General features: G+C 40.4%; 1 protein-coding gene across 2 annotated transcripts in view; it reads left to right on the top strand.

The window, feature by feature from the left end:
• The window catches only part of scube3 (signal peptide, CUB domain, EGF-like 3), an 83075-nt gene that overhangs the window by 61025 nt on the left and 5457 nt on the right, over nucleotides 1-16593 (top strand). For both annotated transcript variants that reach the window (XM_075474964.1, XM_075474963.1), the window contains 12 exons: nucleotides 2741-2857; nucleotides 4283-4405; nucleotides 8753-8869; nucleotides 13186-13308; nucleotides 13457-13573; nucleotides 13663-13758; nucleotides 13889-14005; nucleotides 15141-15302; nucleotides 15425-15628; nucleotides 15875-16036; nucleotides 16141-16308; nucleotides 16404-16565. In XM_075474964.1, the coding sequence (XP_075331079.1) occupies nucleotides 2741-2857; nucleotides 4283-4405; nucleotides 8753-8869; nucleotides 13186-13308; nucleotides 13457-13573; nucleotides 13663-13758; nucleotides 13889-14005; nucleotides 15141-15302; nucleotides 15425-15628; nucleotides 15875-16036; nucleotides 16141-16308; nucleotides 16404-16565 (1668 nt within the window). The remainder of the gene's footprint in view (nucleotides 1-2740; nucleotides 2858-4282; nucleotides 4406-8752; nucleotides 8870-13185; nucleotides 13309-13456; nucleotides 13574-13662; nucleotides 13759-13888; nucleotides 14006-15140; nucleotides 15303-15424; nucleotides 15629-15874; nucleotides 16037-16140; nucleotides 16309-16403; nucleotides 16566-16593) is intronic.

The following is a 16593-nucleotide window of genomic DNA, read 5'->3' as shown; positions in this document are numbered from 1 at the left end:
GTTGTTGTGCAATCGGAGCCGACAAAGTTATGAATATTTTATTTAAGTCCAAAACCTTACTTTCCTTCTACTGGATACCTCCATCAAGGGTGTCTGCCATTGTTTACATTTTATCTTGCCCTGTCCCACCTTCTCCAGCACAGAATTGCGACGTCTGTTTCACTTTAATGACGTAAAAGTCGGATGAAATGCGACATGACCGTTCAGACTGAGGTTGTTTTTAAAAACATCAGATATGTATCTGATTTAGGACCACAAAGTGGCCTGGGTCTAATTTGAAAAAATTTGATTTGTGCTGTTCAGACTGTCATAACAAAATCAGATATGGGTCACAAATGGGCAAAAAGGTCAGATTTGGACCCCTTATGCCTGCAATGTGAACGTAGCTTCCCCTCTTACCCCAACGGGTCCATCTCTCTGGAACAATCAGGACTCATCACATGACCTTTTTTAACTGCCCCAATCCTTATGCTTTGTTTTTTTTTTTTTCTTCAAAAAGCCTCACTTATTACTGGTTTTCTTAAGAATATACAGCAGCTTACCCCCCGATTCCTTGAGTTTTCCTCTTGTTGTGTGTGTGGAAATGCTCTTATTATCACTATCAAACATTGCTGTGATTTCTACAATTGATTTTCTTCAATTTGATTTCACAAAATGTTTAAATGATCTCCGATCCCATTCATTCAAGATTTTCTTCCGACCACATTTCTTCCTTGTAAATCAGGGGTCTTCAACGTTTTTCAGGCCAGGGACCCCCAAACTGATGGAGAGTTGGAGCAGGGACCCCCCTACTATTTATATGGCATACAATTGTGTTTTATATTTAACGGGGCCTAGTGCCGTGTATAAATATAGCTACTCTGTTATTGTACATTCAATACTAAGCTATTCAAATAATACACAGGTTAATATATTCATGTTTTTATTTTAAACATGTGCAAGGTACAGGGTGGCCGTGCCACTGCCATTTATAAACAAACATCTTGCATACAACACTGAGCTATTCAAATAATAATAATTTAAACATGCATGTAGATGGGACAATGAATCCTCAAACCATCTGTGGATGGCACACGTTTGCACACAATTTGTGAGAAAAAACCGTTTGAAATTGTTTTTAAAATGTTAAAAATCGTCTAGTCAACCAAAGATTTCGCGACCCCCCTGCAGTACCTCCGCGGACCCCCTGTTGAAGACCTCTGTTGTAAATGGTTGGGTCACTACTATCCTTTCAGGTTTTAATAATGCATTAACTCAGCTCTGAACTCACTTTCTGTAGTTTAAGCTATCTCTAGTGGTTTTGTTTAGCTTGATACAGAAACAGTGACATATTTCCCACAACCAGAGAATGTTTCTTCTGACAGGGTAGTTTAAGGAATGAGAAGCTTGTTGCCACCTGAAACAGATCAGTCACTGCAGTACTTGCACAATGCAAGGCTCTTACCTATTTGTTCATTTTAAACCCATTTATCCTTGTTGGTAGTGTTTACCATGTTAGCTTATTTCCAAGTCAAACAAGCTAACATGTTCCCTGAATTTGTCCAAGTATCTCAACCTATATATACACACAAGTACTGGCCCCTCAGATCCTAACTCACACTCAGTCTTGAGCAACAGCATCCACTGAACTGTATCGATATAGGGCTTGAAATTGCATCAGTGTAAGAACCTGTTTAGTGAGAGAACGAGAAAGTTTGATTCTGGCTGCTGCATGCTGTGCAGTTTTAGATTCAGGTGAGGCGTATTAGGTGTTTTCCATTTAAATAAAAAAAGAAAAAACATCAGATGCATCCTCTTTAATGTCATGTGCTAGCTGCCATCTCTGGTTAAGCTGTGACGTCTCCTTCATATGAGAGCTGCCAGCCAGCATCCTACAGCCTATTAGAAAGAAATGAGGAGCTGTGTTGAGGACTGGCTATCTTAAATGAAGTTAAAGGGATTGTTCCAGGTTACAAATAAGGTTTTTTATTGTTGCTTTGTTTTTTTGGTTCTGAGGTGTGTGAGATTTTCTTTTACAAAGCTGACAAAAATTAGAAAGACACAAGCTAGTCTCTGATGTGAGAAGAAATTTCTCTAGTATTGTTTAAAGTTAAAGTCTATGAAATTTGTCACTGTCTAGAGGTTAGACCTCAGCTATTCTGCCTCACCTTTATCAAATCAGTGTAGCCAACACAGGGTCCAGGTAGCTGAAATTGCTTTTTTATCCCCAAAATGCCTGGGAGGTTTGGTCAAAACCATGAAAAAAATGTTGGTTTTGTCCACAGAAGTAAAATTCAAATTTACAATGAAAGGGAGGCAGATGTCCTGCAGTACAAAGGACTTTTTGAGGTTGTTCACAAAGGATAATCAAACATGCTGATATATTTTTACACAGTTGTACTCGCAGAGAAAAATGTGAAATCCTATGTTTGGCTGTGTCAACTGTAATATTTGTTAATGACAGTCTTCTTTCATTATTCACAACTCCTCGGATTCTTCTTTGTTAATCTCATTCAGCTGCTGCTTTCATGACTTTTCAATCTTTATTTTCTCTTTGTTCCTCTGTACCGCTGAAGACCCGATTGCTCCACCACTCTTAATATCTCCTCATGTATGACAGCAGTAATGATGTAGATAGTAGTGTGGCTTCTAATTTTTGAAGTCATGTCAGTATGAATGTATGCTGTTTCAATAAGTAGGTCGAGACAGCATCTCTTTTGTATTTTTGTGGGGGTTTGTCTGACTGCTGGTTTCCCTGCAGAGACCTGTGCAGTGAACAATGGCGGCTGTGATAGCACATGTCATGATTCAGTGACAGGAGTCCGCTGCAGCTGTCCTGTTGGCTTCACTCTGCAGCCAGACCGCAAGACTTGTAAAGGTAACCTACCCATCACCCACGCATCACGGCGGCATTCACACTGCACCTGTCCATCTGTCATGAAATTAATCTTCTGCTTGTCATGCTGCCATGGAGGCTGAAGCTTCTCTCTCCACCTGGAGCGAAGCGAAATGATTGAATAGTTATTAACCCTGTTCCCACTCCCCTAGTTATCGCCCTTTCCTACCCACAAGTTTGATTTTCTTTTTATAAACACATTGTTCTCCAACCACAAGCGCTCGAATCTCACACTGCTTTTGGCTTTTCAGCAGCATATTTTGAGATGTTTTGTAATCCCTCCAGTTTTCCTGACAGTTTTTCCACAGCATTATCATCAACCTGAGGCAGAGCATCATTAATTCAAGCAACCTGCATAGTTGCAAGTTTGCGTGTTACATCTCATAAATAAAGTGCCAAACTTTATGTATAAATTTATGAGGAGACTAAAACAAAGACACTACTTACAGGAAATAGATGAATTTGATGAGAACGAAGACACTCTTTGTTTCCAGAAAAGCAAACATGGAAATCTGACTGCTTTCTGTGGTCCTATTTGATGTCATACCAGCATCACTGATAAAAGTACATTGGTTTATATTAGTTTGGTCTGAGAGAATTCAAGAGGAAAACAAACCCAGGCAGCACTGGCAGAAGAAGACAGGAGCCTGCTTCAGGCCAGGCACTTCTGAGGAGACAAAGATGGGGCAAGCAGGGGATTATTTAATTCTGTTTCTCATGCATTTATTTTAACCAGATGATGAAGACTCCCTCAAGAGACAAATGCCTCATTTGTGACGATGATTCAGAATTAAACAGAGCTGCTGCAAAACTTGCCAAGGCAGAGAAATATCAAACACGGGGATGAACACGTCCCATCTATCGGGTATTGGCTGCAGACATAAAGATCAGAGTAATCTGAAGAAGATGGACTATGATGATTTTGAATTTACTGCTGCAAGGCTTCACAGCTTGAGAGCTGCAGTCCATTAAAACCACATGCAAACTGAGTTTTTGAGGACCAGTAAGTAAATCCATCAAGAGCATTTTCAGTCATTCTCATACGACAAATACTGGAACGGTCCTGTTTTGCACCTTTGTTCACATGTTGAATCTAAACAGGAGGGTGCTGATACAACTCTTTTGAACTTGTGTAGTTCCTCTCCGTTTTACAGAATGTTGACATCTGTAGGGACCAGACAACATGACTCCAAATGAATTTTGCTCCACATCCACTTGTTGCATAAATAGGCCACTCTGTGCTCACAAGAAAAGTCATTTAGCATTGTGCTCACAGCTTGCTCCGTTTTCCTCAAGTAACAAAAGCAACCAGCTAAAACCAGATACTGCAGGTTCAATTTTCCCTCCTTTTTAGTTGTGATAAGTGATTTGAAGTATCCGCTCCTCATTAAGATTTTCTGTTTACAGACATTGATGAGTGCCGTCTGAACAATGGGGGGTGTGATCATGTGTGTCGAAACACAGTGGGTAGTTTCGAGTGCAGCTGCAAGAAAGGCTACAAGCTGCTAACCAACGAAAGAACTTGTCAAGGTAAGTAACTTGTTTCATTGCACTTTGCCACTTAAATGAAACAGTTTCCTGTGTAACCTGACCCTAAAGGCATGGATTAAACGCATTGCGTAATTATTCAATGAAATGGTAAGAATGATAAACCAACCATGTTCTCCTCTATGCCACAAAATATGCGCCCAAATTTCTTGCCTTCAGAGAAATCGAAGACACCTCTTAGACTTGTTTGTCCTTTATATTTGGTAGTAGTCATGGCTCAACAGGAGGTGGGGCGATGAGCTGCAGAACAAAAAAGAGTTTGCCATGGCAGGGCACAGGTGTGCAACATTACTGTCCCAGCTCTAAAATCTCCTTTTTTTTTTTGGATGGATCAAGGCACTAGAGAACCACAAGCTGAAAAAAAAAACTAGGGGGATAGAAATGTGGAGCCAAGTTCAGCCTCTCTCCAAGTGGAAAAACAGATGAGATGATTGTTTTAAATTTCTCTCATCCTTATTGATGTGGTCAATCAATACCCGGCCTGGTACACATCAGTGTCATGCAGTGGGATTAGAGTTGCTGCACTGCATTACACCACTCCATACACATTACTCAAACATCACATGTGGTGAGTGAAATTTTGCACACTGTCATTGTGCTCTGCAGCTAATTTCTTGTCTTTTCAGATCTTTTTTTTGATAGAATGCCATTCTTCGTTATTTGGAGCCAAACAGTGTGAAGATTATTTTGCCACAAAAACACAGATAACTGAGACAATGTGGTCTTTTCTTGTCGGAATATAAATCACAGCTTGTTTTCTGTGGCACCATGCCTTGAACAACTCAGCCATGTGCTGATTGGGTTCACAGGGTCAACGTTGGGACACTGCTGTCCTTGTTTGGTCCTGTGTGTTTTGTCTGGGGATAAGGGTTGCGATAAAGCTCACCTCCTGAGGAGAGGTGTTGCCAGGCACACAGGCAGGCATACACACACTCACACACCCATCTCTGCCCTACCTGTCAGTCTCTTAACCTTTTTTTCTCACCTCTTAGAATGATAGCTGGGCAAAATAAAGGTGGAGCACCTTTTAGTAAAGGTTAAATATTATCCTAATTAGTTCTCTTCTGGCTGATTTTGCTACCACAGTTAGTCTTGGTCTTTTGTCCTTGGCATTGATGTGCATGTATCTGATTAAAGAGGCACTTAAAAGATTTAGTGTTGCACTTTGAGCTGGGAGAAGCACACGTTACAACATACTGTATTGGGGGGGTGCTTGCTTTTAGTATTTTAGCCAACAACACCCTTTGCTGGTGAAGAAGAGGACCAAGAAGAGCTGAGCTTTATGCTATGGACCTTTCAGACAGAAGACAACATGCACTGCTCTCACTGTTTTCTTCAGCACAGTCTTAGAGGACAGCACATCATAGGCAAAGTCTTGAAAGCTTCCAGTTGGACTCCACCATTTGCATTGCATAATACATTACATATTGCCTCGCAGCAACAATCTGCCTGACTTCCAAATCAAACCTGACATGCCAACTTGAATGGAAACCTTTTCCACCATAGATCTTTCCTCCTGAAGTCTCGAAGGACATGCAAACTATACAGTATACTTAGAGCAATAAAGACATTCAGCTGTATCAGCTTGTCCTTCATTTTGTCCTCCATGCTGTCTGGTTGGCTTATTTCTGTTGACCACTGGGATATTTGTCACAGTGTGCAGCTCAGCATCATGCTGCTCTGTGCTTGGTGCAGTCACAAACCATTAGAAATACTGATTTTCAGAAAGCAGCACTGTAGTCGTTTTGGTCTACAATACCAATTAATACATTCACACCTAAAGCTTCATTGAAAGAAAAACCTTCTAAAACCTGAGTGTTTTCTGGGAGGCTTAAAACAGTTAACCACTGTCAGGCTCTGAAGAAACTAGAAGCCAAAAAACTAAAGCAACAGCAAACTACCTGCAAATCTTTTAAACCAAAACTGGTGAATTACTGTTACAGTGGTAACACTGTTGCTAACACCAGCATTACCACCAACCATTTCTTAGTTAGCTTGCTAGCTAGCTTGCTAAAGATAAGAAAAATAAAAGAGAAAATCTTAAGTATGAAGTGTGGGATCTCACCACCCACCTTACAAACAATCTACAAAGTCTAGTCCTTGTAATCAAAAAATTCTCTATCTCTCCTTTTTCAAGATAAGACTGATGATGTCAACATGACATCACAAGGCTCATTTTCTGAAAGATAAGGACAATCAACTGCACTGAATTTGCAGTCTTGTTACTCCTGGTTTTATTAGTAGTGGCAGGTGCTTGGTTGTGAATCAAGGTGTTCCGTTACACTGAATCAGGCATTTGCTGTCTCCTCGAGGTGTTGATATGTGGAAACTGAACTCTGGGTTTATCTTGGTTTAAACAGTCATGGTGTTTCTCTGCTGTCAGTGGGCCATAGCCCATAAGTCAGGATGGGGCATGTCTCCTTAGCTCCTGTCGACATTCCTCCACCCACAACACCTCCCAAAGTCTCCTTCTCATCTTCCTCTTACTCCTAATCCACATGAGGGCACTCGGGTAGATGTCAATCAGATATGTTTTCTAAAATGGGAAGATCTCTGTAAGAAAGAGGCCTTGTCTGTTCTGAGGAAACAATAGTGATCTTCCATAGATTTTTGGTAGAAAGGCTGAGACAAAGCATAGAGGGGAAACTTATTGAAATGACACTTTTGCTGCTTTGTAAATAACAGTTGTTAGAGCCCTCTATACTTTGTATTGTTGCACAACACAAAGCTATGTAATGATAAGCAGTATTTTTAAGGATACACTCAGTCACTATGCCTAATTAGCAGAGTATTTAAAGTGCTTAAAGTGTGCTTGAGTAGATCTCGTACTTAATATACCATAACAATTACTTCTGCAATGCTACAAACAACGCATGTTACTGTAAGGATTCCAGAGGTCACTAATGGGAACAATCAGCAAAGACTACAGTCCTTACTATATCTAGTAGAAGATGTTAAACTTCCTCACTATGTAGACGCAAGGCAGGTTTTGTTCACTTTTGTTTTTTGTTTCTCTTTATTAGCATAAGGTAGATTTGATGTCAACATTAATTTGAGGTTTTGAACTGTATCCAATGTTTGAACATTATTTTGTAGCCCTCCTTCAAAAACCTTTAGACACTTCATATAAATCAAACACTAAGATTTTAATCGCAGCTCATCTTTTATCTCATCTCATAACATACCTGCCAAGTAAGAACTTTAGTGACTGAGTTCAGCTGAACTGTTTGTAAAGTATTATACTCATTGTGAAAGTGTGAATCTTCTGTGAAATGCTATTATACCAGGCAAGATTTGTCTAAACATTAATCAGTCTGTATTCGTGATTTCTTCAAGGCAGCCCATTATTTAGCTGTATTCCTGTAATTGCAGTGAAATAACCTGCATCAACTGTTTGATGGAACCTGGCGCTACCTCATAACTCAGAGTAGGCTCAGATGTTGCAGATGAAAGCATGATATTCCTGGGAAAATACTGGGAACCTTTTTTAAATGAGCCAATTAGACATCCAGCAAAGTTATAGGACAAGCCCATTTTCTCCCAGCTTGTGCTGCCTGGGCTTGACACAGACTATTACTGACATTAAAGAGACCTTGATCATAATGAAACCAAATGTCATCAGTCTCCTGTAGCTTCTTGTATCAGTCCTTATAGTCTCCCAGTCCATGACATTTACGAAATTTTTGGAGATGCATGAGTAAGACAGAAGAAAAGCTGCAAAAGATAAGACGGAGAGGCTACTGACAGGCAGGAAGGAACTGCTATAGTGAAGATTTACAGTTGTGGAGATTGAAAGGGTCATGAAAATCAGAAACACTGAGAACTGAGAACACATTATATTAAATCACTTGATTTTCATATAGCCTCAGACAAAAAGAGTGACAGGTCATACGATGGGGTTTCTAACAATCTTGGCGCATTAATGGTATGCTCGAAATGAGGAAAAAGGTACACGATAGGCAGGTCATGTGTGGAAGAGAAAAAGCAGCCTTTCGGCCCCTATTATCAGGTGAAGAGAAGACCTTCTTTTGTCTCCTGCTGTGGCTGCTTGTTATTGCAAAATTACTTAGAAAATTTCATTTCAGTGCATCGAAATGGAAAACTGTGACTGCAGGAAGTCAACCATCATGCCAAATACCAAACAGAAGATGTCTTCCTTTGAAAATACACAATAATTTTTTGTTGTGACATATGATGTGACCCACTGCAATTCATAGCAAACAATGGTTACAATACACAAAATAAAAGCAGAACAACTGAAGCAGCTTGTTTGAAAACTAAAATCTGATTTTTTTTTGTTGTTGTTGTCATTTCTTTCTGTCTGTGCAGATATCGATGAGTGCTCCTTCGACCGTGCCTGCGATCACTTTTGTGTCAACTCTGCCGGCAGTTTCCAGTGTCTTTGTCAAAAAGGCTACGTCCTCTACGGCCTGGCACACTGTGGAGGTGAGCCAGTCTCTGTCTGCGCCTGTCTGTGGGTGTAAACCTCCTGTGTATCACTCTGCCTCAGCATCCACATTCCTTTGTTAAACTTTCACCGCTTACCTTTATGCTTAGTCATAAAAGCAGCTCACAAGAAACATTTTTTCTTTTTTCTTTGGTAACGATCAGTCATACTTACATCTTCTCTAAACATGTCAGTCAGATGGTGAGTCCGCTACTTTGGTCTGAACTAAAATACCACAACAGTTTTTGAAAGCACTAAATTGAAATTATATACGGACATCCATGGTACCCTACGTGTCAATTATAACAAACGCTGTTGTATGGACTCCTCCGTCTTCCGGGTTGATTTAGTAAATGACAGACTTTCCAACATCAGATCACTTTTTTTTTAAACACTTGACCTTTGACCAGGAGTATGCTCAATTATAGATGCATTATGTTTCTCATGGCTTTATTCAGACAAAGCCCTGATAGTAACTGAGAGACGCACTACACTATGGACATGATTTTTTAAGTATATTAAGTGATGTTTATTGCATAAGGGTGTTGTTATAACATGTCGGTGCCTCATGACAATTATATTAGCCTGACATGCCTGCTTAATTTGAGCCGGTGGTGGAGGGGAGCACTTCAAAGAACATTTAAATGAACTTTGGAATGATAAATAACTTGGTTACCTTGTTAGAAATGTTTTTTGGGTTTTTTTTTTTTGCACTTACTCTAGTAGTTGTTGAAAAATGGTAACTTCAGTCTCCACTACAGCATCTTTGCTTTCTGCTGAGTGTGTCAGACATGGAGGAGAGACGGCAAATGCCACAGACAAAATTCTTCTCCGGTTTATTTGGTTCAGGCGGAGTGAAAAAACATGTAGGTGCTGCAGATAAGCATTTTCTACTCTATGAAGTAGAAAAATTTGGACAGTGCCGTCATTCATTCAGCTAATGACATGTTCTGACAGATTCCTTTGAAAAACAGATCATGTGCCAGAAACATAACCCTGCTACTGTGCATGCCGTTAATGCAGCTTTAACTTCCACCTCAACTATGTATTTGTCAGTAGATCTGACCAAGTAAGACTGCAGTGATGAAGGGACCAAAGTTTCATCAGATTAATGAAAATAAGTGCATATCTGAAAGAGCCTTTATGCTACTTTCTAGTCTGTTAAACTTCTGACACACACACATTTCTAAATGTGCGATTGCTTTCTTGTTTGATTGTCTGCATTTTCTTTTAGGGACAATTATACACGTAACAGTCATGGATCTCATCCTCAGAGAAATATTACATCCCACAAACCCTAGTATTCTGAAAGTACAACTGTCACATTGATTTTTTTATTTGATTGTTTTTTAACACAATATGTAAAAATCAACTTTAGAAGTCAGCTTCAAACAACTTAACAGACAATCCAGGTAACAGGTAATTCATGCACTGAATTACCTCGAGGTTCATATGTGAGGTGTGAAAGCTGCGTGCCTGAGAGCTACCAAGTGAATCGATCTTTAAGAAATAACAGCTGCATTCTTGGACAAATTAAATGTACATAAATCCCTCAGGTAAATCCCACATGTGGTGGTTTACCCACCACATGTCATTTGAAAGCCTTGATGTATGAATTGACTGAAATGAACTGAAACGGCAGCCTGGATTGCAGGAGATCAATCTAATTTTGAAGAACATATGCTGGATTTGAGAGTGAGGTAAAGTGTGTAGTGTGTGCTAAAAAGAACCATTATAATAAATATTAGAAAGGTATTTTAGGATTGTAAATGACCATGCCAATCAAAGATTAGCAGGAAGCCTCTGTGCTCTGAAGCAGAAACAACCTTTGGTATCAGGAGGTGTGTGAGGAGGCTTCAGATCTGCCAAGAGGCTCGCCAGAGCTCATCATGGTGTTTTGTGGCAGTCCTTTGATTGAGTATTTATCATCACTTAGAATCTGCTGCTGTCTCCAGTGCCTCAGGGCTTCACTGTAGTTATGAAGATATAGAGACAGTTAATGCACTTGAACTACATGTTCAGTGCAGTGATTTGTTTGTTGTTGCTTGTTTTGTAGCTAGTTTGTATGGTATGTTGATCAAGACTGTTGTACATTAGGACTTAAGAAGGGTAAAGGTGTTGACATATGAGAGCATGAGGCATTCAGAAATACGTTAGTTTGGATGAAAATAACACTGACCGACCCCCATAGCTGTATGTTTTATCTTTACTGTTACAAACTATGAAATGTAAATGATGATTTTAAGAGTTCTCATAAACATGATGTCATATACAAGTAGTAGACAAAATAACTGGAACATTTCAAGATATTACACAATTTGTTATGTGAAGAAGAGTCTGAAAGGCTGTTGCACTGCTGCTGGGTTAAATTAAATTCTAAATGGTTATTTTTATTTTATCCACCCACTGTATGTATTTTTAGAATTACACAACAGATTTGATAGGTTCATGAGATCCATTCCATACATCTGCAGCTCTTTTAGCTCTGAGCTAAAGGAATAAATGCTCCAGAATTGGATTTGTGAGGATTTTACTTGCCTGATGGACAATGATCAGGCCACACTGAGGTGCTGAGAGGAGGGAAGATAGTCTGGCGTAAATGGTTCGGTATACTATTGTTCAGTGAGCCAGTAATGAATGATTTCACCTCGCTTTTCAGCAGTGCTGTCGGAACTTTTAGATAACCCTAGAGATTTATGGTGCTCCCTGTTGTACTCTCTTCTCTCCTGGCCACAACCAAGATTATGTTATTCCATGTGTGGTTTATTAACCAAAATATAGCTACCAAACAGTCCAGAAATCTGTGTTCAGTGTTTAACAATAGACTCACCCTTAACAAACCCAAATGGCTCAGTGACCTGCTGTCAAGCGTTGTGCCAAAGTCTATGAAATTCCTCCTGAGTAGGAGTATATTTAGCCATTCTTTGTCTTGCTTAATAGTCTACTCACTATTGCTTGTCTGGTATAAAAAGAAAAAACAGACAAGGCCTCTTTCTTACAGAGATCTTCCCATTTTAGAAAACATATCTGATTGAGCAGTGTTGACTATACACAGTTGACTATTCACAAATTTAGAAATACAGATTATTTCTAAATTTACCTAATTTTATGCTTCCAGCTTTGATTTGAACAGAAATGCTTTCATATTGTACTGTAAAGGAAAATTAAATGTAATCCCCTTAACTTCCTTGTTGAAATACAGTAAAAAGGCCCCTGTTTGTGATTAGAGAAAGTCGCTTTTTAAAACCTCAGTTATGATGTCGTTTGTAGTGGGAGTGCTTGTTAAATAAGCACACAAAACTAATTAAAATTTAGATATGATGACATTTCTATGAACTCACCAGCACATCCAGAGCCTCCTGTGAATTACACCGTGGTTTCTAAATGTCAGTTTGTCTTTCTGTTCCGGCATTTTCTCTCTTGGCTTGTCTCGACTCTCTGTACAATGGATAAACATGCAAAGACTAAAGAGATCGGCGAAATGTTAGAATCAAGTAAGCGAGGAACAAAGGAGACAGTCGCTGGTAGATGAGCTCCTCTTCCATCAGATATTCATTAGAGTTCTTTGTCCTTTAAATGAAGTGCTCTGATGAGGAGGATGAGCAGCACATCCCTCACAAGATTTCCAAGCGGTTCTGGCTGTTGATGAAGTCATCATTTTCTTTAGCGAGTGCATCAGCATACAGACTGTTTTTATTCGAGGTGAATAATTGAATGAGACAAGGAAGAGCTTTTCATATCAGCAGCCCAGATCATCAATCACTGCCATTATCTCCGTCTCTTTCCTGGTGTCTCTGCCACTTGTCCGCTGCCTGCTGAATGCACGGCTTTGCTCTCTAAACTGATTTTCTGTCTGGCATCGATTACAGCCAGACTGCATCTGGATACCGGATGCTTTTAGTGGTTTTAGCTCAGCATGTGTTTGAAAAGGTGATTATAATTTACTGCTTACCACAAGTCTTCCTCCCTGCAGAGTAGAGAAATTCTGACCATGAAATTGAATGCGGGTGACATAAAAACGAGAATTTGCTCCTGTGTACACACAAACACATTAATCTTCCTGTAATGTGATGCTCTGACAGGATGATCTGAAGCAAGCTTACAAGAACTTATTCACAGCTGCGCTGTCTCCTCATAGGCCTGTTTATTTTTCATTCAGTTCAACAAGACTGATTTGAGATCATTTTATACAGATCACATTGTCTTAAAGATTTTTTATGTCATCTTAGATAAATAAACTCATACTATTTTCCTAGAACCCTGGTAGGTCTGTGAACTCGCCCCTTTCACTCTTGTCTGAAACATCTTTTTACAGATATTAATGAGTGCAGTATAAATCGCGGAGGTTGCAAATATGGCTGCATCAACTCTTTGGGGAGCTACGAGTGTACCTGTCCGCCAGGGTACAAGCTGCACTGGAACAGGAAGGATTGTATTGGTATGTAACAACACTGCCCCCATGTGGTTGATTCACTGACATGTACGTAAAGGACATATGTTGGGAGCACCTGCACAGTTTCTTCCTTTATTGCTTAGGTTTCTTTGTCAACAGCATGTGATTCAGAGTTCATTTTATATTCTGTCAGAGCTGGTGAAATGCTCTTCTGGACTGGTTGCACCAAAGGCCACTCTGACCTGTAGCAAGACAGGAAAAAAGGAGAGCTGCTCTCTTACTTGTGCTTCCAAGGCTCACTATCTGGCAGGTATGTTTCTCCCAGGCAGAATGAAATGACAACGAAACAAACTGTGTAAAAATTTTAGAAACTTATTTTGCTTGTGCTAACTTTGCCAGAGTCAGATAACAGCTACTCAGTCAGTTGTGGCATCCCCGTTCTCAGAGGGAAGTCCCCCGCCAGGCTCAACACCAGCAGTAGTCAGAGCTGCATAGGTTTGTCACCATCCAGTTTTTTTTTTTTAACCAAACTCTTTTCAAGAATCAGCACAGATATCGGTCTTTGTAGTGGTAGCAGCATGATGTTTCTGTGTTCTTCCACCCACTGGGCTGTGTTTGTCTGTAGAGACTTTGGCGCCTCCAGTGAAGCAGACGGCTTCTTTCAAGATTAAAAATGCAAAATGTCACCTGCATCCAAAGTTGAACGGCAGGACAGAAGACAGGGGGAGGATGCTGGGACCAGGTCAGTGTTTATCTGTGTGTGACGCTGTGTACAGATGTTATTTCTAAACATGAAAGCACAAGCACTGAATGTTGGAATGTGTTGCTTTTATTAGGATTTTAGAGAGCGGTTGGACAAAAAGAGTAATTCACTCTGGCAAATCAGGCAAATGCCCTTACCTGTATTTCCAAAAAGGTGGTAAACTTCATAAAGTAAAACTGAATGCAACGTAGTAAAATTATTTAATAAAAAAAATGATACAAAGACGAAACATATGGGAAACTCCCATTTTCAATGGTTGAGTGATTTTATGCAATTCTGTTGTCATAAAGATCAGCTGGATTACAGCGTATGTTGCTCTGAAGCCTGCACATATCATTCAGTTTTAATGCTACCTCACAGATGTGCAAGTTACTCCTGTCATGGCTCGTACCCTTTTCAGAGACCAGTTTTTGAACTATGCACTTATATCGAGTCAGATGGTCCCTCTTCTCTTTAGCTTAGAGAACACAACAGTCATGATTTTAAAAAAAGAAATGTTTGGATTCAGCAGATCACAGGCCAATTTTCCACTTCACCGCAGCCCATTTAAAATTTACTCAGGCCCAGTGAAGGCAGACTATTTTGGATCTTGTTTTCTCATATAAAAGCGTTAACTTGAAGCAGCGACATACTGTGTTCACTGAAATTTTTTCCACCATTTTTTAAATTTTTTATAAATTAGTGATTCCTCAGGAAAAAAAATAGTTTTTTCCAAGCAGCGCTGCCTGGGTGCCTAATGATCACAGCCATTCAGTACCCGTTTTCTTCCTTGTCCCCTTGCTTAGTCTGGATTCTCTGAATCTTTCATGATTTTATTTACCATATATGGCAAAATCAACAAATTAGCATTTCTACATTCTTTTCATATCTAAATATACCCAGTGTTTTTATTTCAAGAAATTTGTCGGTGGATCATGAATTAATACTGAAAATAATCCCTAATTGCAGCTGTAAAAAAATTGTTGATGGTTTGTCTTCTACCGTTCAGTCACAAAATTATGGAGCACCACTCTCAAATGTTGATGAAAATTGATTAATCGTGAATGGGGTGTGCAATTAAGTAATACAGTGCACAGTACAGCTTAACAGTTTATGTGATAACATGTGTGTGCAGGAGGGGGGCAGCCTTGCAGCAACTGCCTGGTAACATTTGTTAACCTCAAATGTGACTCTTCCAAGAGAGCTAAAGGGCGGCGTGCACGAAACCCCTCTAACAAAGAGGTAACGCGCATTACTTTGGAGCTGGAAGCTGAGGTCAAACCTGGAGACACCACAGGTCAGACTCCTCACTCACTGCTTATGTACAGCTCAGTGTCACTTTACTGTACAGCCGATACGTGTCGTCATTGGTTAAAGTTATAATGACTTTGAATTGATTTATTGGTATGTATTGACCAGGGAGCTGCAACCTGAGCTGCCTGCGGCAGCGAATGGAGAAACAGGTGAAGACATACATTAAGGCTCTAAAGAAGTCCATCAACCAGGAGCGCTTCCTGATTCGAGTTGCTGGCTTGGAGTACGAGGTGGCCCAAAAACTTCCCCAAGCTGCTCCCATCCAGGAGAATTGTGGCCCAGGCTCAGAGAGGGACAGCGGCCGATGTGGTAAGACCAGAGAGCTGGAATGTCTAATGAGCAGTTCTGAGAAACTCAAGGAAAATAATGTAACCTTGTTTCATCCGTCATTGTTGAGAAGAGTGAAGGTGTGAGCAGTAGTTCCTGCTATCAGAACACAACCAGCTTTTCGAGTCACATTGTGTGCTGACTTCTATCATCAATTTGATGTACTTGATTAAGTTATGTAGTGTGTTTACATATCTGTGACAGCAGCCATTGTGGATGTTCTCTCAGTTAGATGTTTGCCAGGGTCTTACTATCATGGCGAGCAGGAGCGCTGTGTTCAGTGTCCCCCCGGGACCTTCCAGGAGAAAGAGGGGCAGCTGGCCTGTGACCTCTGTCCTGGAAGCGATGGCCACGGGCCCACTGGCGCACAAAACATCTCCTCCTGTGCAGGTAGTTTAAAGTCCCAGAGGCAATGTAAAGCATGAATTTCTGGTAAAGTGAAGAGCTGCTGTCATTAGTAAATCTGATTTTGGCATCCTTCAAATCAAAACCAGGCCAGTGTCCAACGGGATACTTCTCCAGTGACGGTTTCAAACCCTGTCAGCCGTGCCCTCAGGGCACCTATCAGCCAGATCTGGGACGGACCCTGTGCTTCCCCTGTGGGGGAGGACTGAGCACCAAGCGGGACGGTGCCAGCTCCTTTCATGACTGTGAAGTCAAAGGTCAGTGTATTTCTGTATTTCTTGTCCAGGGAAATATACTAAAATATTCGCCAAAACTTCTTAATTTGATGTGTTTCTTCATTTCCACCACACAGTTCAGTGTTCTCCAGGTCATTACTACAACACCACAGTACATCGATGTATCCGCTGCCCAGTGGGGACCTATCAGACAGAGTTTAGACAAAATTACTGCATTTCCTGTCCGGGAAACACCACCACTGATTTTGATGGTGCCACCAGTGTCTCACAGTGCAAGAGTGAGCATGAATATTACTGTTTTCTGTC

Source organism: Odontesthes bonariensis, chromosome 10, assembly GCF_027942865.1.
Source record: "Odontesthes bonariensis isolate fOdoBon6 chromosome 10, fOdoBon6.hap1, whole genome shotgun sequence".
NCBI classification, from domain to species: domain Eukaryota; kingdom Metazoa; phylum Chordata; class Actinopteri; order Atheriniformes; family Atherinopsidae; genus Odontesthes; species Odontesthes bonariensis.
Note: the sequence above shows the minus strand (reverse complement) of the source record. Positions and strands in the feature narration are given on the sequence as shown.